Genomic DNA, 27,464 nt, shown 5'->3' on the forward strand with positions numbered 1-27,464 from the left:
GAGAATCTGCCCGCAGTCCTGGAACCTTCACTCTGCCCCTCAGCTTGTCTCTGCAGCTCTTCCACCGAAAAGCCGCCTAGGTCCTGGGACCCTGCTCTGCACCTAATCGCCTGCCTATGTGGCCCCTCCTCTGGGCAGCCACCGAAGCCCGGCAGGCTGCTCTGAAACCAAGCGCTGTGCTGAGCGGCTTCCTCTGCAAAGTTCCCAGTTGTCCGTGTTCACTGCTCCAGCGGGGGGAGGGGCACCTCGCCGGGCAACTCTACCTCACAAAGTTCCCTGCGTTCCGGGGCTACTGCCCCATCCGGGACGCCTCCCCAACGGGAGAGACTCACCCGGCGGCTTTGAGTTGGTCCCAAGTCTCTCAATATCTCCTCTTTTGAATCCTGAGTCCTGGAGCAACATGAAATGCAGCCGCCCTCTAGTCCGCCATCTTTAAAACCTCCCTATTATGTTTTAAACACAGCCTGGGAGAAGTTAAAGCACATGGTTGCTTAGGTTTGAATTCATAGCTCCACCATGTGAATCCAGTGCCTTACTTATGCTACACCATGAAGGAGTAATAAGAATGGAACTTTTTCACTACTACAATAAGGAATAAAGACAGATTTATGCTATGTCTTTAGAGCTGTCTCAGGCACATGTTATCACACCAATAAATGTTAGTTACTGTTAATAATTTTATTCTATCATAAAAATAACATAAAATGTATTATATAAAGACATTCATAACAGTAACTATATTAGAAACATATAAACTAAAAAATATTTTTCTCAACAATGGTAATCTTTTATTTCAAAATACCAATGTTCACAGCAGCTCAATTCTCAATCGCTAGATTGCAGAACCAACCTAGATGCCCTTCAATTGATGAATGGATAAAGAAACTGTGGTATATATATAATGGAATATTACTCAGCCATAAAGAAGAATAAAATTATGGCATTTGCTGGTAAATGGATAAAGCTGGAAAATATCATGCTAAGTGAAATAGGCCAAGTCCAAAAAACCAAAGGTCGAATGTTTTCTCTGATAAGTACATGACAATACATAAAAATGGGGGTGGTGGGGGGGAGAGAAGAATAAAGGAACTTTGGATGGTGTAGAGGAAAAAGGGGTGGGAGGGGGTGGGGACAGAATAACAGTAGAATGAAACAGACAGTATTACCCTATCTTTATGTATGATTACATGAATGGTGTGGATATACATTGTGTACAACCATAGAAATGAAACATTCTACTCCATTTGTGTACAATGAATCAAAATGTGTCTGTACAAATAAATTTTTTTTTTTTTTTTGCAGTATAGAAAGCAAAACTTTAATGACAACCTTGCAAGATCAAGTGCCCGGTAGTCAGGGGCCTTCAAAATGGTTACAATCAGCATTTTATCTCAGTTCTGTAACACTCATCCCCTCACTTCCTCATCCGCCGAGTTCTATGGGGTGCACAGTCTTCCCAAATGTCACCTTGGTTTTACAGTCTCCTATTGGGTTGTTTAAAGAAATATGCCTTTAGTTGTTCCCACCTCCCTTTGTTCTCTTGTGGCGGGAAGGTCTTTTTGGAGTGAATTTTGACCTGTACACAGATCTTACTTCAATAAAAAATATTTTAATAAAAAAAACTGTATTCTTATATATGACTGGTTGCCTTCTGCCTTCTGCTATCACTCTACACATGAGAAAGTACTGAGGAAGGAAATAAAGAATTTAGTGACTGTGTCACAAAAACCCTAAATGTGTTTTACTTCCTTTTTTTTCCTCTTATGGAATCTTAGTCTTATGATTTCAGAGATTTTAAGACATCAGAGGTTCCACTCTGGAATAATAACACAAATTTGTAATATGTGATTCAATTAATTTTTAAGATTTCCTTACCCAGAAGATCCGATGCTTTTACACACACCAAGAAGGGGTCTTTTTTCTGCAAAGTTATCACACTTTTGACCACCTGTAAGGGAGCATAAAAACAAAATGTAAATTTTGAGAAATATTCCAGTGTAATTCACATTATCTCTAGCTTAAAAATATTACACAAGGGCTAGGAGTGTAGCTCAGAAGTGTACACCGAGCTTATGCAAGGTTCTGGTTCAATTCTTAGCATCATACATACACACAAAAATACTAATATAAGTCATCACATTGACATTTCAGCAAGTGCGGAAAAATCAATTAAATCCTATATCTAATTATGATAAGAACAACAGAAAACCTAAATGAATATTCTCAAAAAATACAGTAAGCATCATAGGTGATGGTTTGGAATATTCCCATTCAAATTAGTAATGACAAAAGAATATTCAACATTGCTGCTACCATTCAATGCTATACCAGAATCCCTAGACTACATAATAATAAATGAACTCAATAATATTACTGAATAAAAAACTGATATGCAAGCAATAAACAGAAAAAATAAAGTCAGGAAATACAAATGGTTTTGAACCTTATGAAAAATATGTTTTACCTCACACATGAGAGAAATTCCTTAAAACCATACTGATAATGGTGCTAAAGCAGTTTAGGACATGCCATACTATCATATGGTGCTTTAATACATTGAACATTTTAAGCTAAAGCACATAAAAAACAGCAAAAGAAAGGACACTCTGACCTTCCCTTTCTATGTGAAAGATGCCCTCCCCATGCCAGAGGAGGAAAACATTCCTATCACCAGAGATCAAGAGTCAAGGATACGAAAAATCCATTTAAAAAAATTTACTGAACTTATCCTTATCTTCCCAGATACTCTTCCATACATGTCACTCTCTGCTCAACCTCGTATATAAGCACTTAGGCCTGTTCACTTCTTTAGGTCTTCATTTTCCTATGAGGACTCTGATGCACATATTAAACTTTATTAAATAAAGTTTGTGTCCTTTCATCCTGTTTATCTATCTTTTTTTAATATTTTTTAGTTTTATGTGGACACAATGCCTTCATTTATTTTTTTGTGGTGCTGAGGATCGAACCCAGTGCCTCACACATGCTAAGCTAGTGCTCTACCACTGAGCTACAACTCCAGCCTGTGTTAATCTATCTTGTGTTATTTTAATTCTCATACTCAGTCGGAGACCCTGAGAAGATAGAGGAGAAATTCTTACTACCCTACAATACTACCGTTATATTTGAAGATTCTTTACTTTTCAAAAAATAAAAATAAAATATGAACCAATAACTTGATGTGTTTTCTGGAATGCGAATCAAAATAATGTGAAGGGAGGGAGACTGGATGATAATGAAAGAGGTTTAGCCATACAATGATGAGCAACATCTTCACAGGTCATTACACTTTGAATAATTAAGAAATTTTCCAATTAAAATTTTAGCTACATTGACATACACTGAAATTTACCTAAGAGCTTCTTGAAAAATCCAAGTTTAGTCAAATTATCTCGCTAGAGTAAACAAAATTATTATTCAAATACCCTTCAAAGCAAAAATATCACTGCTAGGTCTTTATTCTACACATATCCTTAAGGCATGAGAGAAATACGTGTACACAAGTTTACTCACTACCGCATAAACAGCAAAAGACAGGAAAACTACAAGTGTAGAATGGAATATTTCCTATATCTGCAAAAAAGAATGAAATGCTCTCCCAGGTGAGGTGGTGCAAGCATGTAATCCCACCTCCTCAGGAAGTCGAGGCACGGGATGATAAACTGAAGGCCAGCGTGGGCAACTTAGTGAGACCCTATCTCAAAATAAAACAAAAAGGGATAGGGATGTAACTCAGAGGTAGAGCACTACTGGGCTCCACCCCCAGTACTATGAAAATAAAAATGAGAATGAAGAAGGCAATGTAAACATGGAAGAGATAGAAGATACAAAGGAGAAAAAGTAATATATACAATAATATGAAGAGACAGAATAAAATAGTCTTTTGTATAATGCAGACAAAAGATTATCTGCATATTCGTATATACATATATTATATGTATTACACACACAACAAACACACCTATATAAAGACTTTTCAAGGACACATCAAAATCATAATCATTATCTGTTCACGGGGGAAAAAATAAAAAAAATGGGAGACGAGGGAAACAGAAAGAAACATTTTTTGTTGTTGTTTTTGTTTTTGTTTTTAGTTTTTCTAGGATTTATTTTTATATTAGGCTAAGACTTTTTTAGTGCAACACTGTGTTGAGACTTTTCAAAATATACTAAGATCAGTAAGCTACCGATATTCAACTTAATGCTAAAGAGAATGAAAATTTTTTAAGACAAGCAGCTGAATTGCAGTTTTTATGATCTATGATATTTTTAATTATTTATTTTTTACATAATGCATTTTGATTCATTGTACACAAATGGGGTACATCATTTCATTTCTATGGTTGTACACGATGTAGATTCATACCGTTTGTGTAATCATACACGTACATAGGATAGTGATGATGTCTGTCTCATTCCACCATTTTTCATACTCCCTCCCTCTCATTTCCTTCTACATAATCTAAAGTTCCTCCATTCTTCTCTCACTCCCCACCCCCCCACCCCCATTATATATCACCATCCACTTATTAGGGAAAACATTTGTTTTTTTAGGATTGGCTTATTTTGCTTAGTATGACATTCTCCAACTCCATCCATTTACCTGCAAATGCCATAATATTATTCTTCTTTATGGCTAAATAATATTCCATTGTGTATACATACCACAGTTTCTTTATCCATTCCTCTGTTGAAGGGCACCTCGGTTGGTTCCATAGTTTAGGTACTGTGAATTGCACTGCTATAAACATTGATGTGGCTGCGTTACTATAGTATAGTGATTTTAAGTCCTTTGGGTATAAACTAAGGAGTGAAATAACTGGGTCAAAAGGTGGGTCCACTCCAAATTTTCTGAGGATTCTCCACACTGCCTTCCAGAGTGGCTGCACCAATTTGCAACCCCACCAGCAATGTAAAAGTGTGCCTTTTTCCCCACATCCACGCCAACATCTATTATTCACATCCACGCCAACATCTATTATTATTTGTGTTCTTGATGAAAGCCATTCTAATTAGAGTAAGAGAGTTGTTTTAATTTGCATTTCTCTAATTACTAGAGATGGTGAACACTTTTTCATTTATTTATTAATCACCTGTGTGTCTTCTTCTGTAAAGTGTCTGTCCAGTTCTTTGGCCCATTTATTGATTGGGTTCTTTGTATTTTTGGCGTAAAGTTTTGTTAGTTCTTTATAAATTTGGAGATAAGTACTCTATCTGAAGTGAATGTGGAAAAGATTTTCTCCCATTCTGTAGGCTCTTTTCACATTATTGATTGTATCCTTTGCTGAGAAAAAGCTTTTTAGTTTGAGTCCATCCCATTTACTGATTCTTGCTTTAATTTCTTGTGCTTTAGAGTCTTGTTAAGGAAGTCTGATCCTAAGCTGACATGATGAAGATTCAAACCTACTTTGTATTCTGTATGGTGCAGGGTCTCCGGTCTAATTCCTAAGTCCTTGATCCATTTTGAGTTGAGTTTTGTGCAGGGTGAGAGATAGAGGTTTAATTTCATTTTACTGCATATGGATTTCCAGTTTTCCCAGCAGCATTTTTTGAACAGGCTATCTTTTCTCCATTGTATGCTTTTGGCTCCTTTGTCTAGTATGAGGTGACTGTATTTATGTGGGTTCATCTCTGTGTCTTCTATTCTGTACCATTGGTCTACCTGTCTCTTTTGGTGCCAATACCATGCTGTTTTTGTTACTTTTGCTCTGTAGTATAGTTTAAGGTCCAGTATTGTGATACCTCCTGCTTCACTTTTCCTGCTCAGGATGGTTTTGGCTATTTGAGGTCTCTTATTCTTCCAGATGAAGTTCATGATTGTTTTCTCTATTTCTATGAGGAATGTCATTGGAATTGCATTGAATCTGTATAGCACTTTTGGTAGTATGGCCATTTTGACAATATTAATTCTGCCTAACCAAGAACATGGGAGATCGTTCCATCTTCTAAGGTTTTCTTCAATTTCGTTCTTTAGTGTTCTGCAGTTTTCATTGTAGAGGTCTTTCACCTCTTTTGTTAGATTGATTCGTATTTTTTTTCAGGCTATTGTAAATGGAGTGGTTTTCCTAATTTCTTTTTTAGAGGATTCATCACTTATGAATAGAAATGCATTAGATTTATGTGCACTGATTTTATATCCTGCTACTTTGCTGAATTCATTTATTAATTCTAGACATATTCTAGTGAAAGAAATGTTTTATGCCTTTTAATTTTCAAACCATGTGACTATGTAAATTACCCCAAAATTATTTGCTCATTTTTTTTAAATAAGGAGACAAATGCTAGAAGTGACAAATTAGTGCTTATTTCAAATGTGGGTTTAAGCTAGCAGGCTGAAGACAAGCATTTCACTTTATCCCTTTAGGCACTCCCTCCCACCTCCTCGGCACTGGAGATTAAACCTAGGGGACCTTACCTCTGAGATACACTCCCAGTCCTTTTTAAAATTTTTTATTTTGATTATGATACTCCTGCCTCCTGATTATCTGGAATTGCAGGTATATACCAACATGCCCAGCTATCCCTTCTAGATAACCTAAGAAGACAATGTTAAATTAAATAGGGTTTAAAAACATATAATAACCAACAAATTTTGGAAAGAGACAAATAATGACGAATTTAGCAGCCCTAAGTAAATTTCAGGGACATGGTGATGGGAAAAAACCTTGATATTCAAACTACTATAAACCTTTAAATCTTTAAGGCACAGTAAGTGATAACAGCAGATACACTTGGGATGGGGTGTGAAAGGGGATGAAGCTAAAATAAAGAAGGGTGTTTTGTTATAGGCTATTTGAAAAAGACTCACATCTTAAGCTCTTTACTTTCTTAAGACAACTCACCCTGCCAATTCCCAGCAGAAGACTGAAAGGCTATTCTCTAGAGACAGTAAGACAGTAGTTCCCTGAGTATGGGTGAATGCAAAACAAACAAAAAACCCAAGAGTATTAAGTGACAACATTAATACTTAGTACAGAACCAGCCCTTGCCTACCCCCCACGTCTCTCCTCCCATTGTGCTTCCAGAATACAAGCATCCAAACTTTATATTTTAGACAGGAGCTTATAAATCTTCTCTGGGAAATTGAGCAAGTCTAGGAGGAAAGACTAAAAACTACACTCCCCATCAGAGGGCTCCAGCAAATAAACATCACAACCAAAGCACCCCACAATAAAGTTGAAAGCTGACAAACACACACACAGAGCTTTCAATTAGCTTTTGAGTTTGGCACTGACATTCATTTCCAGACAGCAAAGGATTAACAGTCATTTAAAAAGTGTACCAATAGGAAGAAAATAACAAAAAAAATAAAAATATTATCATTAATAATTTTCATGATCATGGCATAAAAGGAGATATGGCTGGCATGGAATAGTACAAGAATACAATGAAAAATGAATACTTAAACATTAAAATAAAGCTCTTGGAAATATAAAATATAAGGTAGATTTGATTCTAAAACTTAAATAAATATCAATGGAAAAGTCAAGAAAATTTCCCAGAGAGAACAAAAACACAAATGAGAGGAAAAGAGTAATTCACACAAGGAATCTTAAAAAGAACAGACACAAAGATTAAGATAATAGGAGATCCAAAAGAACAAAGAAAACAGAAGAGAAAATCAACCAAGAAATAATTTTTTAATTTCCCCAATAAAAGTTTATAAGCCCTTTGTATTCCAGCACATTAGATTAAAGAGGCCAATATCAGGGTACAGAAATTCAGGACAGTAGAAAAAAAGAAGCTTCTACAAATATTCATAGGAAAAGCAGTTCTTTATGAGACATGTATTCCAAGTGGTTGCTCTAGGTTATAAGTGATGCAAGCATAGCTTATCATAATAACCTATAGTTAATGTGATGAAGACTGAATTCTTTCCCCTAAGGTCAGGCACAAGACAAGAATTCCCACTCTCAGGGATGGGGTTGTGGCTCTGTGGTGGAGCACTTACTTGCCTGGCATGTGCGAGGCCCTGGGTTTGATACTCAGCACCACATATAAATAAATAAAAGATCCACTGACCACTAAAAAAATATTTTTTAAAAAAGCATGTCCACTGTGACCACTGGTATACAATATAGTACAAGAAGTTCAACCCTGTACAAGGCAAGAAACAAAATAGATGGCATACAGACCAAAAAGGAAGGAAAAAACTCCCTTTTTGCAGATGACGTGATTGACTACAAAGGAAATCACAAGGAATCAACAAAAAACTTCTACATCTAACACATGAGCTAGTCTAAATAAAGTCACAGAACCCCAGATCAAAGAAGAAAAATATATATTAGCGAAAACCACATGAAAACTTTAATTTAAAATACCATTGTTGGTGCTCAATAAAACTCAAAAACTCAAGAATACATCTAACAATGTACATATAGTACTTGTCTATGGAAAATTACAAACTGATGATAAATGCAACATAAATGTAGGACAAAGAGGATTTCTAAAATTTTTTTTTAATTTGTAGGACACAATATCTTTATTTATTCATTTACTTTTATGTGGTGCTGAGGATTGAACCCAGTGCCTCATACATGCGAGGTAAGCACTCTACCACTGAGCTATACCCCCACTGGATTTTTAAGGCAGCAAAAATATTCAACTTGATACTCCAACAGTAGGCACATGTTCTTAATACACTATACATTTGTGAAAACGGAGATAATTCAGGCCAAGTATGACTGAATTATAGACTGGATGATGATGCTACCACTGAAGGATCACAAATTGTGAGATGTACACTACTGTGGTGCAAACTTTGAGTAGAGAGTGAAGCTGTGTCCTATGGGGACACAAGCATAGAGGAACTCTATGTACTTTTTGCTAGATTTTGCTCCAAAAGTAAAACTGTTCTAAAATATAACACTTATTAAACAAAAATGCAGCAATAATGTTCACAATAGATAAGAGGCAGAAGCAACCCAAAAATCTATTGATAAAATGAATGGATAAAGACATGTGGTATATATCACACAATATTAAAATTCTTCAGCCTTAAAATAAAAAACCCTTCTACTCAGGAAGCTAAGGCAAAAGAATCACAATTTGAGGTCATCCTAGGCAACTTGGTGAGCACCCTTTTCAAATAAAATTATGAAAAAGGGATTGGGGAAGTACCTCAGTGGGGCAAAGTGCTTGCCTAGCATGTATAAGGGCCTGGGTTCAATCCCAAACACCACAATTTTAAAATTAAAATGCTGACACATGCTACAACATGAACAAACCTTGATAACATTATGCTTAGCAAAATCAGCTAATCACAAAAAGAAAAATACTATATGATTTCATTTACATGAATATCTAAAGTAATCGATATCACTGAAAGATAAAGTAGAATAATGATTTCCAGGGGATAGGAGAGGAGGAGAAATGGAGAATTCTTCAATAGGAATAGAATTAAAACTGCAAAATTTTTAAAAAGTCCTAGACTTCTGTTGCAAAATGTTGCAAAATGTGACTATATATAACAATACTAAACAATATACTTCAAAAGACTGATAGTAAATTTTACTTTGTATTACTTTTACTGCAATGTTTAAAAAAAACTTTCATAAGGTTGGTATAAATTGTAGGTGGGCATAGACAGATACAGATGTGTAGTTCATATTAAGAACAAAATATATAAATAGAAAGGTAAACACCAATTTTAAAATAGGGATTTACCTCTTTGAGGTTTAGGAAAGAGACTATCATGGTTATCAACAGGGGGACTTCAGAACTCTCTTTCATTTTTCAAGCCCAGTAGAAAAAGCATTTGTAATGTTAACAGATCCATCCAAAAATAATGAGGTTTAATCCAAAGAAGGGCAGATTAATGGTTATACAATTAGATTATGACCTGACATAATTTAAAACTTTTTATCTGTGATTATAACAAAGACTGAAAAATAAGTTCCATCACCCCTTAGATACCACTCTATATTATCAGCACCATAATGATAAAGAGCAAAACTAAAAATACAGTGCTTATAAATAAAATTATAATTATCTAAAATTTTTAGAATTGTATAGCAATCAATGCCTAAGTATTTAAAATGTATCTATCATTACATTGGGAAAGCACTGAGAAAATGTGTTCAGTATCAAAACGTCACATGTATCTTATAAAGATGTAAAATTTTACATTTCTATATACCAGTTAAAAGATTTTTTAAATGAATAAAAATAATGTTTGTCCAGGGACAATTCACTATGGGTTGTGTATCGCTACCACTGGAATGAAAGAGTTTTCACAATTAACAATACAACTTTTGATCCAAGTACAAGTTAAAAATTAACTGGTCCAAAGCCTACAATATTTATGTTCTAAATTAATTATAACTAAACTTCATCCATACAAGGCCAATTCTTCACTCCTACATATTTCACCATCACATTTAACAATACCCATTTTCATTCTACTTCCTTGTCTTTATAAAGTTTTTATGCTTTTTACCTGTATTGTACATACCAGTCTGATTTTTGATGAATGAAACATCAAGTTTTACAAATGCAAGTAATACTGGCAAGAATGGTTTGATTGTTTGGCTCTTCTAAAACCTGAACTGAAGAACTCCTTTAGTTTCTACTGACCTCCCAGGGTACACCAGTCCAGCAGACTTTGACTTATATGTCAGTTACATGACACTTCTTAAAGATTTATACTATTCAGGGGATATTCAAAGAAGCAACAATTTTTAAATATGAATAGAACCTAACTTGAGAACAGTATTGCCTCCAAAAAAAAAAAAAAAACCTACTTATAAAATCCATGCAAGCCAAAAATACCAGAGTCTACAATAAATAAATATCACAAAATGTCCAAATTTATTTTAGGCATGCCCTACTACAACAACAACAAAAATGTAATTTCGGAGTTAGAAAACAATATAGCAAAATTTTAACTCTTGCTTAAATCATTTTGTTATGGATGCTCTGAATAAATACAATTCTTAAAGTGTTAGTATAAAAAATCTACAATCTCATGAACAGTGTAGCTATTATCTTATTTTTTCATGCAGTATAAATAGTAGCATGTACTCTTCATGATGCCTAATGGAGTCATCACCCTCCCATAATGTAATCCTCCAAATTGCAGCGGATTAACTTTTTATATATAAAATTGTGTGTTTATTTGCATGTACAATAGAGAGAATGACGTTATACACACCTGTTCTACAGCATTTAACAGAATGTACCATGATGATTGAAATGAAAAGCGGCTAGCCAAATCCATCAAATATAAAAACTATTGCAATCCTGTTGCAAAGTCCTTTTGTTAAACTCCTTTTATTCTAAATCCTTTTAATTCTGTCCTATAACACTAAAACATTTATAAAAAGCTTAAAATCCTAATAAATCACACAATTAAAGTAATGAAAATGGGCTTGCCCACCAATTCACCAACTCCTCTACCACTCAACAAAATTTAAAACAGTTTGCTTGTCAGATAATGTTAAATAATATCCCCCACCATACACACCATTGTAAACTCATTTAAATCAAAGAGTTAAAGCCCATAAATCAGCCTTAAAGATTTGAAGACATCAAATAGAAATAGCTTCTACTTGAGTCCAAAAGTAGATCCAGAGGCAAATAAAAATCAAACTGATAATGAAATAAATACTCCAACTCTAGTTTTTTGATGTTAAAGATGATGTCTTGAATATAAAAATTTTACAAAAAAGTATGTTCATGCTAATAAATTTTTACTGAAAAATCTTTTTCAGAAGGATTCCACTGAACAACTAAATTCATTTATATCATTATTTAATTTTATTGGAATTACTGTTCTTTAAAATAGATTTGATTGAATCAGTTTGTTCTTAAGTGATTTGCTTACAGATTGTCTCAATGTAATCTTTCAAGATTTAGTCAAATTTTCTGCTTCTCAATTTTAGCCAAAAAGTTTGATTCTACAGTCAACAAATTTTGTGTGCAAATTTTCAGACTTACCAGATTTTACTAGATTTTCTTTAAATAATCTCTATTATGAATTGGGTAATCCTATTATTTATTTCTTATTTAAACAGGAAAATATGAGCAATTTTTTTGAAACAGACTACAGAGGAATAAAACATGAGATGAGAAAGGAGAACTAGGGAAACAGATGCAGAAGCTGCAGTTTACTATCAATGAATCAAAAGAAAGAGAAAACTTTTTTTTTTTTTTTTTTTTGGTACTGGAGATTTAACCCAAAGGCGCTCAACCACTCAGTCATTACCCCAGCCCTTTTTAGTTTTGATTTTGAAACAGGATCTCACTGATTTGCTGAAGGCGTTACTAAATTTTGCTGAGGTTGGTTTTGAACTTGCAATCCTTCTACCTCAGCCTCCCTGGGTTCAATCCCGAGCACCAAAAAGAAAAGTCTTTATCAACTTCGATGAAATTTTTGAAGTAACTGTGAGGGTAAAATGTATGCATATATTTTAGATATTTAAGACAAATGGCAAAGATGTCTTATATTTAGTTTAAACAGTTCAGGGTAATCAGATTTATGTGCTGCTGTGCGCAGTGGTGCACGCCTATAATTCCAGCAGCTTGGAAGACTGAGGCAGAAGGATTGCAAGTGCAGGACTATTTTACCCATAATCTAAGAAAGATATAAAGGCCCTCACCCTAAAAATTAAAAGTAAAAAGGCTGCAAATATATTCCCATATCAGTCAGATATCATCCTTTGATGCTCTGGATGGACACAAATTATAATAGAAGATCTGGAACTATTTTCTAACAAATTTTCAAAAATTTATATTAAAACTGGAATTTGGAGTGGCTCAGAGGAAGAGTGCTTGCCAAACATGAGCAAGGAGGCCCAGAGTTTGACCTCCAGCACCATAAGAAAAAAAAAATCATATTAAAAGGTCTATTTTCACTGGGTGCACAGGCACACACTTGTAATCCCAGGAGTTTAGAAGGCTGAGGCAGGAGGATTACAAATTCAAAGCCATGTTCAGCAACTTACCAAGGCTGTAAGCAACTTAGCAAGACCCTGTCTCAAAATAAAAATTAAAAAGGGCTAGGGATGTGGTTCAGTGGTTAAGAGGCCTTGGGTGCAAACCCTGATACCAAAAAAAAAAAGTCTATTTTCAGCACCAATAATTTCTATGTATGAGAAGTTACCAAAGCACAGACATGATGGAAAACTTCATAAACATTTGGATTTTATTTCATTTGTGGGGGCGTTTGTATTTATTTATTTATTGATACTGAGAATCAAATCCAGGGTCCTGTACATGCTAAGCACATGTTCTACTACTGAGTTACAACCCCAGCCCCATTTGCATATTTGTCCAAAATACTGTAATATATTCCATCTTCCAGTAACTATATCATGCCCTGTCTAATCTCCCACTTTAAAAGGTCTATTTATCAAATGGTAATATTTTCAAAAAGAATCATACCATCCTTGCATGATTTAGAAAAATTCACAGTGAGTAGCAGTATTATGTGGTCAGAATAAAGCTGCATTGACAAGAGGCTGTTATCAGGCTCCTGATCCCACAGACGATTCATAATATTGAGCTTCAAAGTCACAGAACAGGGGACAAGTGACACTGAAAGGGCATTGTTCTGAGACTGTGTCTCACTGAGGAAAGAAAACTAAACATAAGTCAAGTAATCACTAAAAAGCTAAGATGTAAAATGTCACCAAGTCATTCTTTGTGCAAACTGGCCAAAAAGAGCACAAGAAGCATCAGACGCTTTAATCATCTGTTCTCTACAAAGTGCTCAGAGAGGTGGAAGACAACTTCTGCTAACGAGAAATGGAAATTTGAGGACATGGAAAAGATGACAAGACCCACTAAAAGGAAGAAATGTTGTGGTTGTTGTTGTTTTTCTATTCTCAGTGTAGCTCAAAAATCTAAAGGGAAACAAGCCAGCCTACCCATGAGTGGTGTTGTAAACAATCTGGGAGAGTTTGGAAGAATGCTGCAGCAGAAAAGAAAAAGAGGAGGAGAAGCACAATGAAGATGATGAAGATAATGATGACTAAGTAGGTTCTTTTAGGGTTTTTGACTCATCTACAAAGCATTTACTTACTTTTTAAAAATAACATATACAATTTCTTTTTTTATTTTGAATAGTTAATATACTACAAAATGTGTCCTTAGCACTGTTCTGGTAGTATTTTCAATAGACCTTACCCTTGTCTGGTACAATTTGAGAATACAAATGGCACAGAAATTTAAAGCACATTCTTTCTAGTACACAACTCAGATAATTCTTATGAGGAAGGTGATTATTTTATCCTCAGTTGTCTCTGATATAGCTTATATGATCATAATTGTTTTGTTGTTGTTAACTGAATACCACTCTAAAACTAAAAAATAAGTTATAGCCCTTTGACATCCAAATGCTTCAGAGTATATAATTTTCTAGTTAAAAAATAATCAAGGTTGCATTAAGACAAGAATACTATCCAGGTACAATGGCACATGCCTATAATCTTGAACTTCGGGAGTCTGAGTCAGGAAGATTGCAAACTTAGTAAGAACCTGTCCCAAAATACAAATGGTTGAGGATGTAGCTCAGTGATAAAGCATCCCTGGGATCAGTCCCTACTACTTAAAAAAATAATTAAATTGTTTTCAAAATATTTAAGAACACTAATACAGTAGTAACCAAAAGTGTGTGTATGTATATGTCTGTATCTACCTATCTATATTCATATTCCATACCTTTAACTTCCCACAAAACCATCAGCTACTTACAGCATACGCCCAGCACACAGAGTAACCCACTCAACTTTAAAAATCAAAAGAAACCTACTGCCTGGTCAAATGCTGGGGTTGGCCTTTTTACAGAAGGTAATTATATCCTTTTAACAAAGAGATGTAAAACCACTTATGCCAGACAGATATCAATTACAACTACCACTAAAAATTGTTACTTTACAGATTTACAGACTACAGGAAGTAAATTTTGCTGAGTAAGCACCAATTTCCCAAGCGTAACAATATATGACCAATAATAACCAAAAGTGCGAAAGTTAATAATGTTTGTACGAATCTCTATTACTTTGTGGCAAATTATTCCAGCAGAAACAGTCTTGACCCCATTCACATTTGAAAATAAAGATTTACTTAATTATGGAAGACAATTTTATTAATTTAAAACTTTGTTCAACCACGTAATGAAGAAAACATTTGAATAAATTTCATAAAACTGTACCCATTCTAATCGACTCATCAAATTAACTAACAATTTGTTCTGTTCAGTGGAGATGAAATGAATTTGAGAAGAGAGAGATAGAAAAATTATAAGCTGCATATAGGAGATGTTATAGGCAATGGTATAAAGGGTTTGCTTAATTCTTAGAATACCAAAGGCCCAAATGATTTTAAAAATGATAAACTGGACATTATGAAAACTGAGAGGGTGGAAGGAAACGTCATGGACACAGAGAAAAACATATTTTTTTTTTTAATTTTCTTTCGGTTCTGGGAATTGAAACCAAGACTTTGAGTATGCTAAACATATATACTCTGCCACTATGCAACAGCCCCAGCTCCTAGAACAAAAATACTTGAAAATCATAATGCTTTATATCCATGTGTGTTTTTATCTATGTATGTTATTTAAAATCTCCAAACTCGATAATTTTTTTTTATTGTAAACAAATGGGATACATGTTGTTTCTCTGTTTGTACATGGCGTAAAGGCATACCATTTGTGTAATCATAAATTTACATAGGGTAATGTTGTTTGATTCATTCTGCCATTTTTCCCTTCCCCCCACCCCTCCCACCCCTCCCCTCCCTCTATATAGTCCTTCCTTCCTCCATTCCTGCCCCCCTCCCTAAACCCAACTCCAACCCCAATAATAACCCCTCCCACCTCCCATTATGTGTCATCATCCACTTATTAGTGATATCATTCTTCCTTTGGTTTTTTGAGATTGGCTTATCTCACTTAGCATGATATTCTCCAGTTTCATCCATTTGCCTGCAAATGCCATAATTTTATCATTCTTTATGGCTGAGTAATATTCCATTGTATATATATACCACATTTTCTTTATCCATTCATCAACTGAAGGACATCTAGGTTGGTTCCACAATCTGGCTATTGTGAACTGAGCAGCTATGAACATTGATGTGGCTGTATCTCTGTAATATGCTGATTTTAAGTCCTTTGGGTATAGGCCAAGGAGTGGGATAGCTGGGTCAAATGGTGGTTCCATTCCAAGTTTTCTAAGGAGTCTCCATACTGCTTTCCAAACTTGATAATTTTGAGAAATACATCTAATCTTTGGAACCAGAAAAGTAATAACTAAGGAAGACCTCAAGGAGAAGAAAGGAAAAAAGCATTCCAAAAAAGCTTACAGATATGGGGATTCTTCAAGTGACAGTGACTTCCAAGAGGGCAGTCAAAAGGTTTCAGGAGTTGGGATGGGTAGTGGAGAGAGTGTGAGAATTTTACAGAAAGACAGTTTGTAAAGTGAGTACCATATGGAGATAGAGTGAGGATGAGATGTGACCTGTGAGTTTTGGGCTATGGTGATCCTGGAAAACAAGGATAAAGAACATAGGAATTTAGAGGCCATGGTCTCATGTCAGTGGTGGCAATTCCTTTTTGAGAATAGGTTGGGAGGGAGAAAGGAAGGCAGGGAAGAGAGACACACCAAGAATTCTACAGTCACTCCTTCCCTCCTGCCAGATGGTAAGGAGGTCATGGAGCTCCCTTCTTGATACTTGCTGTTTTAGTTCTTTAACTGATGAGAGTTTAAAAAATAGCTATAATAATGATAAAAATATAGTAGTTTTACTGCATTGGTCCTTATACTATTCCTGTAAGATAAGTTAAAGAAAGACATTATTTCCATTTCAGAAAGTATAATACTAGGTATAAAGTTTAAATGACTAACCTGAAATCATACCACAGTAGGTTTTTCAAAACTTCTCTCTATATATAGTCATTCTGGTTGCCAAAAAAAAAAAAAAAAAAACACACACAAATACACACACACACACACAAATTGTACTCCTAAAAACAAAACTGACCTGGTAGTGGATCTCAGTGGTAGAGACTTGCCTAGCATGCACAAGACCCTAGGTCCAATACCTAGCACTGCAAAACTGAAAAAGCAAACAAATAAAAAAAGCAAAACTGACTTAGTTCTGTTAAATTTAAAATAATAGCACGGTTGGGGTATAGCTCAGTGGTAGAATGTTTGCTTAGCATGCACGCGTCTCTGGGTTTGATCCTCAACACAAAGTAAATAAATAAAATATTAATAAATTAAGGGGCATGATATTACACAAACAAAACTTACTTTGTTGCATGGGGCAGGGGGACTAGGGGCAGAGATATACTAGGGGTTAAATTCATGAGCACTCTGAGTTACATCCTCAAACCTTTTTTGTTGTTTTTGATGTTGTTTTAATTTTATTTTGAGACAGGACCTCAGTTGCCAAGGCTACCTCAACTTTATCACCTTCTGCCTCAGCCTCCCAAATCACTGGATTACAGGCATGCACTACTGTGCCCAGCTACAAACAAAATTTCTTAAGTCAAAATACATACAGAGAGAAATAAACCTCCCTTTTAATTTGTCACCCTAAACTGTTTCTAACTTACAATTCACATCTCTAATTTTCATTTCCACCCCTATAAAGGATACCATGTTCAAGTCCTCTTATTTGCAATTTTCTACTCTCACCTTGGACACCAAGTACAAAGAATTAGACCATTAATAATCCTTGGTTCACTTCTCTTCAATGGTACATGAATAGACCTTTCCTTCATATTGTAATAGTACAAGGAACACTTAAGAACCCAACACCCTTGAGAAGTAGAACACTGCCAATAACTTCCATTTATTCATACAGACTCACATCCTAAACCCTTTCACCTACCACATCAGGGAGTAAATATCCTAATCTTTTGCTTAACACTGCTTTATATAGTTTTTGTTTTCCCTTCCTAAAAATTAGGTTATTGGGTCATGTTCCTGGTTGTGGCTATTAACCAGGAAGCTATATAAACTCACCTGGCCTAAAATTAGTTTTTTTTTTCATGTTGCACAAATGAAAATAACGGAAACCTCAACATAATCCAGAAGGGAATCTTATATACATAAAAACTGCAAAGCACAATCACAAGACGAATAAGTATAATGAAAACTAGTAAAACAGCAGGTGCCAAGAAGGTAGATCAAATGATAATAGCAGAGGCATACACCTCTTGTTTTTGAGACTAAAAGCATCAAGAGGAATAAAAGAAAATGATGCCATTCTCAGATAGTCAAGAATCATAGAAATCCCTTGACGACAGTACGAGGGAAGAGAAGGTTTAAGACTACTTTACCTATTCACAAGATCAAAAGAAATAGGAAATTCCTTGGTGTTTTTATCATCTTCTTTTACTACTACATCTAGCACCAGAAAGAAGAAAGCACAATTAACGCTAATACCTCCCCATATTTTTCTATACTACTTGAATCCTTCACAGAGTCTGAGATTTAACTCCTCCAAGACACGATAACTTTTTAAAATGGTACTACAGATAAAATTCAATTTCTAACATATTTCTTTTACTTATTTACAAAACCTTATAGAGTCTTCACTATTTGTCAAATGTTATTCTAAGCAGTCTCAAGGAAAATTATCCAAAACATGAAATTAAAGTCATAATGATTTATCTTCTTGCCATAAAAACTTAACACAAGCGACAAAATGTACGATGAAAAAGTAGTTTTCAAACAACAGCACAAGACAATGATCTTTGAGACAAGGAAAATAATTGATGCTAGTCCTATGAATGCCATAACTTACTATCCATTTGCTTAAGTACTGTCAATGACTACTTTTACCCAATGATGGCAGAGATGACTAGTAGAATAGTTGTAACTGGTACTACATAGGACAAAAGATTAAAATACTATCTGCAGATGCCTACTCTAGACTAATAATTATTCAAGGAATATCTAACAAACAGTAATAGAAAGTGCTGAAAGAAACAAATTATTGCCAAGTAATTTCCAGAACAAAGTCAAAAAATATTTAAAGGAATTCAAAATAACAGCACTGAAGCAATATAAAATATGCAATGTGTCATATTCAAACAAAACACTGAAAGCATAGAAAGAAGCAAGAAAATAACTCATAACAAGAACAAAAACCAATCAATGGAATCAGTTAGGTAACAACATTAAAATTAATATAACACACATAGTTCATTTATTCAAAAAGATAGTGATAAATGTGGGCAGCTTAGAGAGCCAGAGGAAGATGGCTTTCTCTACACACACACAAACCCATGCTGAAAAATGTACTGTATGAGATGAAAAATACACCAACAGTTTAATAACATTAAATACTCCAGAAGAAAAGATTAGAAAACATGAAGGAATAGCAGCAACAGAAACTACTGAAAGCACAAAAGGGAAAAAAAAAACACAAGATCACTGTGCTTTGTAAAACTCTGAATGTGCTAAATTATATGCAGATGAGGGAAAGAAAAAAAAATTGAATATGCTCTGCACAAAACACTATAAAAGCATAAGAAAAGCCATGCAGATTATATTTGGAGAACACATATCTGATAAGGACTATTATTCAAAATTAACAAGTAATTTTTTGGGGGGACAAGAAAGAGATGGAGATCAAGCTACACTCCTACACTAACAAAGAACTCTTTGAAACAGTAAAATAATCAAAAAAAAAAAACTAAACAAAAAAAATTTATTGTTAAAAAATATTTTTAGTTGTAGATGGACACAGTACCTTTATTTATTTATTTATTTTTATGTCCTGAGGAGCAAATCCAGTGCCTCCCACATACTAGGCAAGCAAGAGTGAGCTACAACCCCAGCCCCAAAAACTGATTTTAAAATGGGCAAAAGACTTGATTAGCCACCTCACTAAAGAACATATACACATAACAAGCATATGAAAAGATGCCCAACATCATGTCATTTCCAAATTAAAACAATGAGATATCATTGCACAGCTATTAAAATGGCCAAATTCCTAAGAATTATATCACCAAAAACCAATGAAGGTGTGGACCAACAAAACTTTCATTCATTGCTGGTAGAAATACAAAATGGTACAGCTACTGTAGAAGATCGTTTGGCAGCTCAATACAAAACTAAACATACTAATTTAGGCCAAACAAAATGGTGTATGCCTGTAACCCAGCAACTTTGGGAGGCTATATTCCAAGTTCAAGGATAAGTCTGAGCAACTTAGCAAGACCCTGTCTCAAAATTAAAAAGTTGGAGATGTAGTTCAATGTTGTAAAAAATAAAAATAAGTATTCTCTCATCATACAATGCTGTAATCAATCTCCTTAGTATTTACACAAACAAGTTGAAGATTTATGTCCACACCCATGAATGTTTACAGCAGATCTGTGCATAACTGCCAAAACTTGGATGCAACCGAGATGTCCTTCTGCAGAGAAATGGAAAAACTGGCACACACAACAATGGAACATTACTTATCACTAAAGAGAAATGAACTATTAAGCAATGAAAAACATGGAGGAAAGTTAAGTGCACATTAGTGAAAGAAGTCAACCTGAAAAGCCTATATCCTGTGCAGTTCCAACTATACGAAATTATGGAAAAATTATACTACAGAGACAATAAAAATACTACTACGTTATTTAGAAACTAGTAACAGAAAGTATCAGGAAAATCCCCCAAAACTTGAAAATAAAATAACAGCCTTCTGGGCTGGAGATATAGCTCAGTTGGTAGAGTGCTTGCTTCGCATGCACAAGGCCCTGGGTTTGATCCCCAGCACCATCAAAAAATTAAAAAAAATCCTTCTAAATAACAAATGAGTCAAAGACAAAAATCACAATCAAACCTAGAAAATGTGTTAGACTGAATGAAAGTAAAAAACAAACTAGAAAAAAAAGCCAAGAAATAGGACTTTATCAAAATCAAAAACTTTTCTTCCTCAAAAGTTTGTTCAGGGAGCCAGAAGCCGTGGCACATGCCTGTAACCCCAATGAGTAGGGAATCTGAGGCAGTTAGATCACAAGTTCAAGGTTACCTTCCACACCTTAGTGGGATGGGATCCTATTTCAAAATAAAAAATAAAAAGGGCTGAGGATATAACTTAATAGTAGTACCCTTGGGTTCAATCCCCAGTGCTATGAGAAAAAAAAAATATGAAAAGCAGGAAAGTACAAATATTTATACATATTTTAATATATGAAGAAAAGGCTATATCTAGAATATTTACAGAACTATTACAACTCAGTAACACAAAATGAGCAAAAATGAGCAAAAGAAAGATCTCTACAATGAAAATTATAGAACACTGAAGAAAGAAATTGAAGATGATCTTAGAAGAGAGAAGACCCCACTCCCATGTTCTTGGATAGGCAGAATTAATATTGTCTAAATGGCCCTATTACCAAGAGAAATATACAGATTCAATGCAATTTCCATCAAAATACCAATGACATTCTTCACATAACTGGAAAAACCAGTCCTTGAATTCATTTGGAAAAATAAAAGACCCAGAATAACCAAAGCAATTCTGAGCAATAAGAGTGATGCTGGAGGAATCTCCAATTACACTACAGAGCTACAGTTTAAAAAACAGCATGGTATTGGCATCAAAACAGACATGAAGACCAATGGAATAGAAGACACAAAGACCAATCCACACAGACACAATCATCTCATACTTGAAAAAGATAATAAAAATATATGTTGGAGAAAAGAAAAAAGAAAGAAAACTAGATATCCATATGTAGAAGAATGACATTAGCTCCATATATCTCATCCTACACAAAAGTCAAATCAAAATGAATCAAAAATTTAAGAATTAGACCATGGGGCTAGGGTTGCAGCTCTGTGGTACAGTGCTTGCCTAGCACACATGAGGCATGGGTTCAATCCTCAGCACCAGATAAAAAATAAATAAATAAAATAAAGGTACTATTTCTGTTATGGTTTGGATGTGAGGTGTCCCCCAAAAGCTTACATGTGAGACAATTCAAGAAGGTCCAGAAGAGAAAGGATTGGGTTGTGAAAATCTTAATCCAATCAGTTATTTAATTCCCTGATAGGGATTAAACTGAGTGAATGGTAACTGAAATGGTAGGATGTGGCTGGAGGAGGTAGGAATTGGGGCATGGCTTTGGGCATATATTTGTATCTACTGAGTTGAGAGAGAGAGAGAGAGAGAGAGAGAGAGAGAGAGAGAGAGAGAGTATCTGTCTGTCTGTCTCTCTGTCTCTCTCTCTCTCTCTCTCTGCTATCTGATCAAAATGTAAGCTGCTTCCCTCTGCTACACTCTTCTGTCATGATGTCCTGCCTCACCTTAAACCCTGAGGAGGAATGGAGTAGGTTGTCCATGGACTTAGTCCTCTGAAATTGTAAGCCTCCAAATAAACTTTTCCTCCTCTACAATTGTTCTGTTATGGTCCTTTAGGCACAGCAGCGAAAAAACTAACTAAAACAATTTCCATCTACAACTAAAAAAAAAAAAAAAAAAAATTTCTAAGACATAACTATTTAAAATAAAAAAATTAGACCAGAAAAAAACAGAGGGTCAACACTTCGTCTTATAGATACAGACACCAACTTCCTTAACAAGACCCCAAAAGCTCAAGAAATAAAACCAAGAATCAGTTAAGTAGGAAGCCATCAAGTTAGAAAGCTTCTGCACAGCAAAGGAAATGATTAAGAAAATGAAGAGAGTCTACAGAATGGGAAAAAATCTATGCCAAGTTGCTCCTCTGACAGGTGATTAATATCTACAATATATAGAGAACTCAAAAGACTTAGCACCAAAATAAATAAATAAATAAATAACCCAATCAACAAATGGGCAAAAGAACTAAACAGACATTTCTCAAAGGAGAAACATAAAACAGTCAACAAATATATTTCAAAATGTTCCACATCTCTAGCAATCAAGGAAATGCAAATCAAACAATACTAATATTTCATCTCAGTCCAATCAGAATGGCAATTATCAAGAACACAAATAAGCCGGGTGCAGTGGCACACATCTGTAATCCCAGCAGCTCACGAGGCTGAGGCAGGAGGATCCAGAGTTCAAAGCCAGCCTCAGGAACAGCAAGGTACTAAACAACTCAGTGAGATCCTGTTTCTCAATTAATAATACAAAATAGGGCTGGGGGATGTGGCTCAGTGGTTGAGTGCCCCTAGTTCAATCCCCACTACTCAAAAAAAGAATAAAAGAAAAGAACACAAATAATAATAACTGCTAATAAGGATGTGGTGATTTTACTCAGCCATACAAAAGAATGAAATTATGACATTGGTTAGTAAATAAATGGAAATTAAAAACATGGCAGGTGAAATAAACCAGACCCAGAAAATCAAGGGTCAAATGTGTTTCTCTCATATGTGGGAGCCACAGCAAAATAAAGGAAAGAAGAAGGGGGTTTCGGGTGGGGGAATATCACAAAGAGATAGGGAAGATCAGTGGAGTAGAAGGAGGAGATTGAAAATGAGGGAGGAGGCTAGACAGGAAAAGGTAGGAAATACAGAATTAACTTAACAAAACCATATTATATGCATGAATGAATATACCACAGGGAATTTTACCTTTATGCATATGTAGAAAGTACCAATCAAAAAAAATTTTTTTTCTTGGTATTTATTTATTTTTTATTATTGTACACAAATGGGATACATGTTGTTTCTCTATTTGTACATGGCGTAAAGGCATACCATTTGTGTAATCATAAATTTACATAGGGTAATGTTTGATTCATTCTGTTATTTTTTTCCCTTCCCCCCACCCCTCCCACCCCTCCCCTCCCTCTATACAGTCCTTCCTTCCTCCATTCTTGCCCTCCTCCCTAAACCTAACTCTAACCCTAACACTAACACTTCCCACCCCACATTATGTGTCCTCATCCACTTATTAGCAATATCATTCTTCCTTTGTTTTTTTGAGATTGGCTTATCTCACTTAGCATGATATTCTCCAGTTTCATCCATTTGCCTGCAAATGCCATAATTTTATCATTCTTTATGGCAGAGTAATATTCCATTGTATATATATATATATATATATATACCACAGTTTCTTTATCCATTCATCAATTGAAAGACATCTAGGTTGGTTCCACAATCTGGTTATTGTGAACTGAGCAGCTATGAACATTGATGTGGCTGTATCTCTGTAATATGCTGATTTTAAATCCTTTGGGTATAGGCCAAGGAGTGGGATAGCTGGGTCAAATGGTGGTTCCATTCCAAGTTTTCTAAGGAGTCTCCATACTGCTTTTCAGAGTGGCTGCACTAATTTGCAGCCCCACCAGCAATGTATGAGTGTACCTTTCTCCCCACATCCTCGCCAACACCTGTTGTTGCTTGTATTCTTGATAATCGCCATTCTAATTGGGGTGAGATGGAATCTTAGGGTGGTTTTGATTTGCATTTCTCTTATTACTAGAGATGTTGAACATTTTTCCATATGTTTGTTGATTGCTTGTAGATCTTCTTCTGTGAAGTGTCTATTCATTTCCTTAGCCCATTTGTCGATTGGATTACTTGCATTCTTGGTGTAGAGTTTTTTGAGTTCTTTATAGATTCTGGAGATTAGTGCTCTATCTGAAGTATGATTGGCAAAGATTTTCTTCCACTCTGTAGGCTCTTTCTTCGCATTGCTGATAGTTTCCTTTGCTGAGAGAAAGCTTTTTAGTTTGAATCTATCCCAGTTATTAATTCTTGCTTTTATTTCTTGTGCTATTGGAGTCCAGTTGAGGAAGTCTGGTCCTAAGCCAACATGTTGAAGCTCTGGACCTACTTTTTCTTCTATAAGATGCAAGGTCTCTAGTCTGATTCCGAGATCCTTAATCCATTTTGAGTTTAGTTTCGTGCATGGTGAGAGATATGGGTTTAGTTTCATTCTGTTGCATATGGATTTCCAATTCTCCCAGCACCATTTGTTGAAGAGGCTATCTTTTCTCCATTGCATATTTTTGGCCCCTTTGTCTAGTATGAGAAAATTGTATTTATTTGGGTTTGTGTCCGTGTCCTCTATTCTGTACCATTGATCCACCTTTCTATTTTGGTACCAATACCATGCCGTTTTTGTTACTATTGCTTTGTAGTAGAGTTGAAGATCTGGTATTGCGATACCCCCTGCTTCACTCTTTCTGCCAAGGATTGCTTTAGCTATTCTGGGTTTTTTATTCTTCCAGATGAATTTCATAATTTCTTGCTCTATTTCTGTAAGGTACATCATTGGGATTTTAATTGGAATTGCATTGAATCTGTATAGCACTTTTGGTAGTATAACCATTTTGACAATATTAATTCTGCCTATCCAAGAACATGGGAGATCTTTCCATCTTCTAAGGTTTTAATTTCTTTCTTTAGTGTTCTGTAGTTCTCATTGTAGAGGTCTTTCACCTCTTTTGTGAGATTGATTCTCAAGTATTTTATTTTTTTCGAAGCTATTGTGAATGGGGTAGTTTTCCTAATTTCTCTTTCTGAAGATTCATCGCTTATGTATAGAAATGCCTTAGATTTATGTGCATTGATCTTATATCCCGCTACTTTACTGAATTCACTTATGAGATCAAACAGTTTTCTGGTGGAATTTCCTGGTTCCTCTAAGTATACAATCATATCATCAGCAAATAGGGATAGTTTGAGTTCTTCTTTTCCTATTCGTATCCCTTTAATTTCTTTGGTCTGTCTAATTGCTCTGGCTAGAGTTTCAAGGACGATATTGAATAGAAGTGGTGAAAGAGGGCATCCCTGCCTTGTTCCAGTTTTTAGGGGGAATGCTTTCAGTTTTTCACCATTTAGAATAATATTAGCCATGGGCTTAGCGTAGATGGCCTTTACAATGTTAAGGAATGTTCCCACTATCCCTATTTTTTCTAGTGATTTGAGCATGAAGGGGTGCTGTATTTTATCAAATGCTTTTTCTGCATCTATCGAAATAATCATGTGATTCTTGACTTTAAGTCTATTGATATGGTGAATTACATTTATTGATTTCCTGATGTTGAACCAACCTTGCATCCCTGGGATGAAACTCACTTGATCATGGTGCACTATCTTTTTAATATGTTTTTGTATGCGATTTGCTAAAATTTTGTTGAGAATTTTTGCGTCGATGTTCATTAAGGATATTGGTCTGAAATTTTCTTTCCTAGATGTGTCTCTGTCTGGTTTAGGTATCAGGGTAATATTGGCTTCATAGAATGAGTTTGGGAGGGTTCCCTCCTCTTCTATTTTATGGAATACTTTGAGAAGTATTGGAATGAGCTGTTCTTTAAAAGTTTTGTAGAACTCGGCTGAGAACCCATCAGGTCCTAGACTTTTCTTTGTTGGTAGGCTTTTGATGACTTCTTCTATTTCATTACTTGAAATTGGTCTATTTAAATTGTGTATGTCCTCCTCGTTTAGTTTAGGCAATTCATATGTCTCTAGAAACCTGTTGATGTCTTCGAAATTTTCTATTTTGTTGGAGTATAGATTTTCAAAATAGCTTCTAATTATGTTTTGTATTTCAATCGTGTCTGTTTTGATATTTCCTTGTTCATTCCGAATTTTAGTGATTTGGGTTTTCTCTCATCTTCTCTTTGTTAGTGTGGCTAAAGGTTTATCAATTTTGTTTATTTTTTCGAAGAACCAACTATTTATTTTGTCAATTTTTTGTATTGTTTCTTTTGTTTCAATTTTGTTGATTTCAGCTCTGAGTTTGACTATTTCCTGTCTTCTACTACTTTTGGTGTTGGTCTGTTCTTCTTTTTCTAGGGCTTTGAGCTGTAGTGTTAGGTCGTTTATTTTTTGAGTTTTACTTCTTTTATTAATGCACTCCATGAAATAAATCTTCCTCTAAGTACTGCTTTCATAGTGTCCCAGGGATTTTGATATGATGTTTCTTTGTTCTCATTTACCTCTAAGAATTTTTTAATTTCCTTCCTAATATCTTCTGTTATCCATTCATCATATAATAGCATATTGTTTAATCTCCAGGTGTTGGAGTAATTTCTGTTTTTTACTCTTTCATTTATTTCTAACTTCAATCCATTATGATCTGATAGAATACAAGGTATTGTCTCTATCTTCTTGTATTTGCTGACATCAGTTTTGTGGCATAATATATGGTCTATTTTAGAGAAGGATCCATGTGCTGCTCAGAAGAAAGTGTATTCGCTCTTGGTTGGATGATATATTCTATAAATGACTATTAAGTCTAAATTATTGATTGTGTTATTGAGATCTATGATTTCTTTGTTCAATTTTGGTTTGGAAGATCTGTCCAGTGGTGAGAGAGGCGTGTTAAAATCACCTAGTATTATTGTGTTATGGTCTATTTGGTTTCTAAAATTGAGAAGGATTTGTTTAACATACATGGATGAGCCACTGTTTGGGGCATAGATGTTTATGATTGTTATGTCTTGCTGATTTATGCTTCCTTTAAGCAGTATGAAATGTCCTTCCTTATCCCTTCTGACCAACTTTGGCTTGAAGTCCACATTATCTGAAATGAGGATGGATACTCCAGCTTTT

The 27,464-nt window shown here is 35.0% G+C and overlaps 1 protein-coding gene across 8 annotated transcripts in view; it reads right to left on the reverse strand.

The window, feature by feature from the left end:
- Bcas3 (BCAS3 microtubule associated cell migration factor) overlaps positions 1-27,464 on the reverse strand; it is a 564,794-nt gene that overhangs the window by 482,478 nt on the left and 54,852 nt on the right. For all 8 annotated transcript variants that reach the window (XM_047542954.1, XM_047542958.1, XM_047542956.1 and 5 more), the window contains exon 7: positions 1,876-1,948. In XM_047542954.1, the coding sequence (XP_047398910.1) occupies positions 1,876-1,948 (73 nt within the window). The remainder of the gene's footprint in view (positions 1-1,875; positions 1,949-27,464) is intronic.

This window comes from Sciurus carolinensis, chromosome 3 (assembly GCF_902686445.1).
Source record: "Sciurus carolinensis chromosome 3, mSciCar1.2, whole genome shotgun sequence".
Taxonomy (NCBI): domain Eukaryota; kingdom Metazoa; phylum Chordata; class Mammalia; order Rodentia; family Sciuridae; genus Sciurus; species Sciurus carolinensis.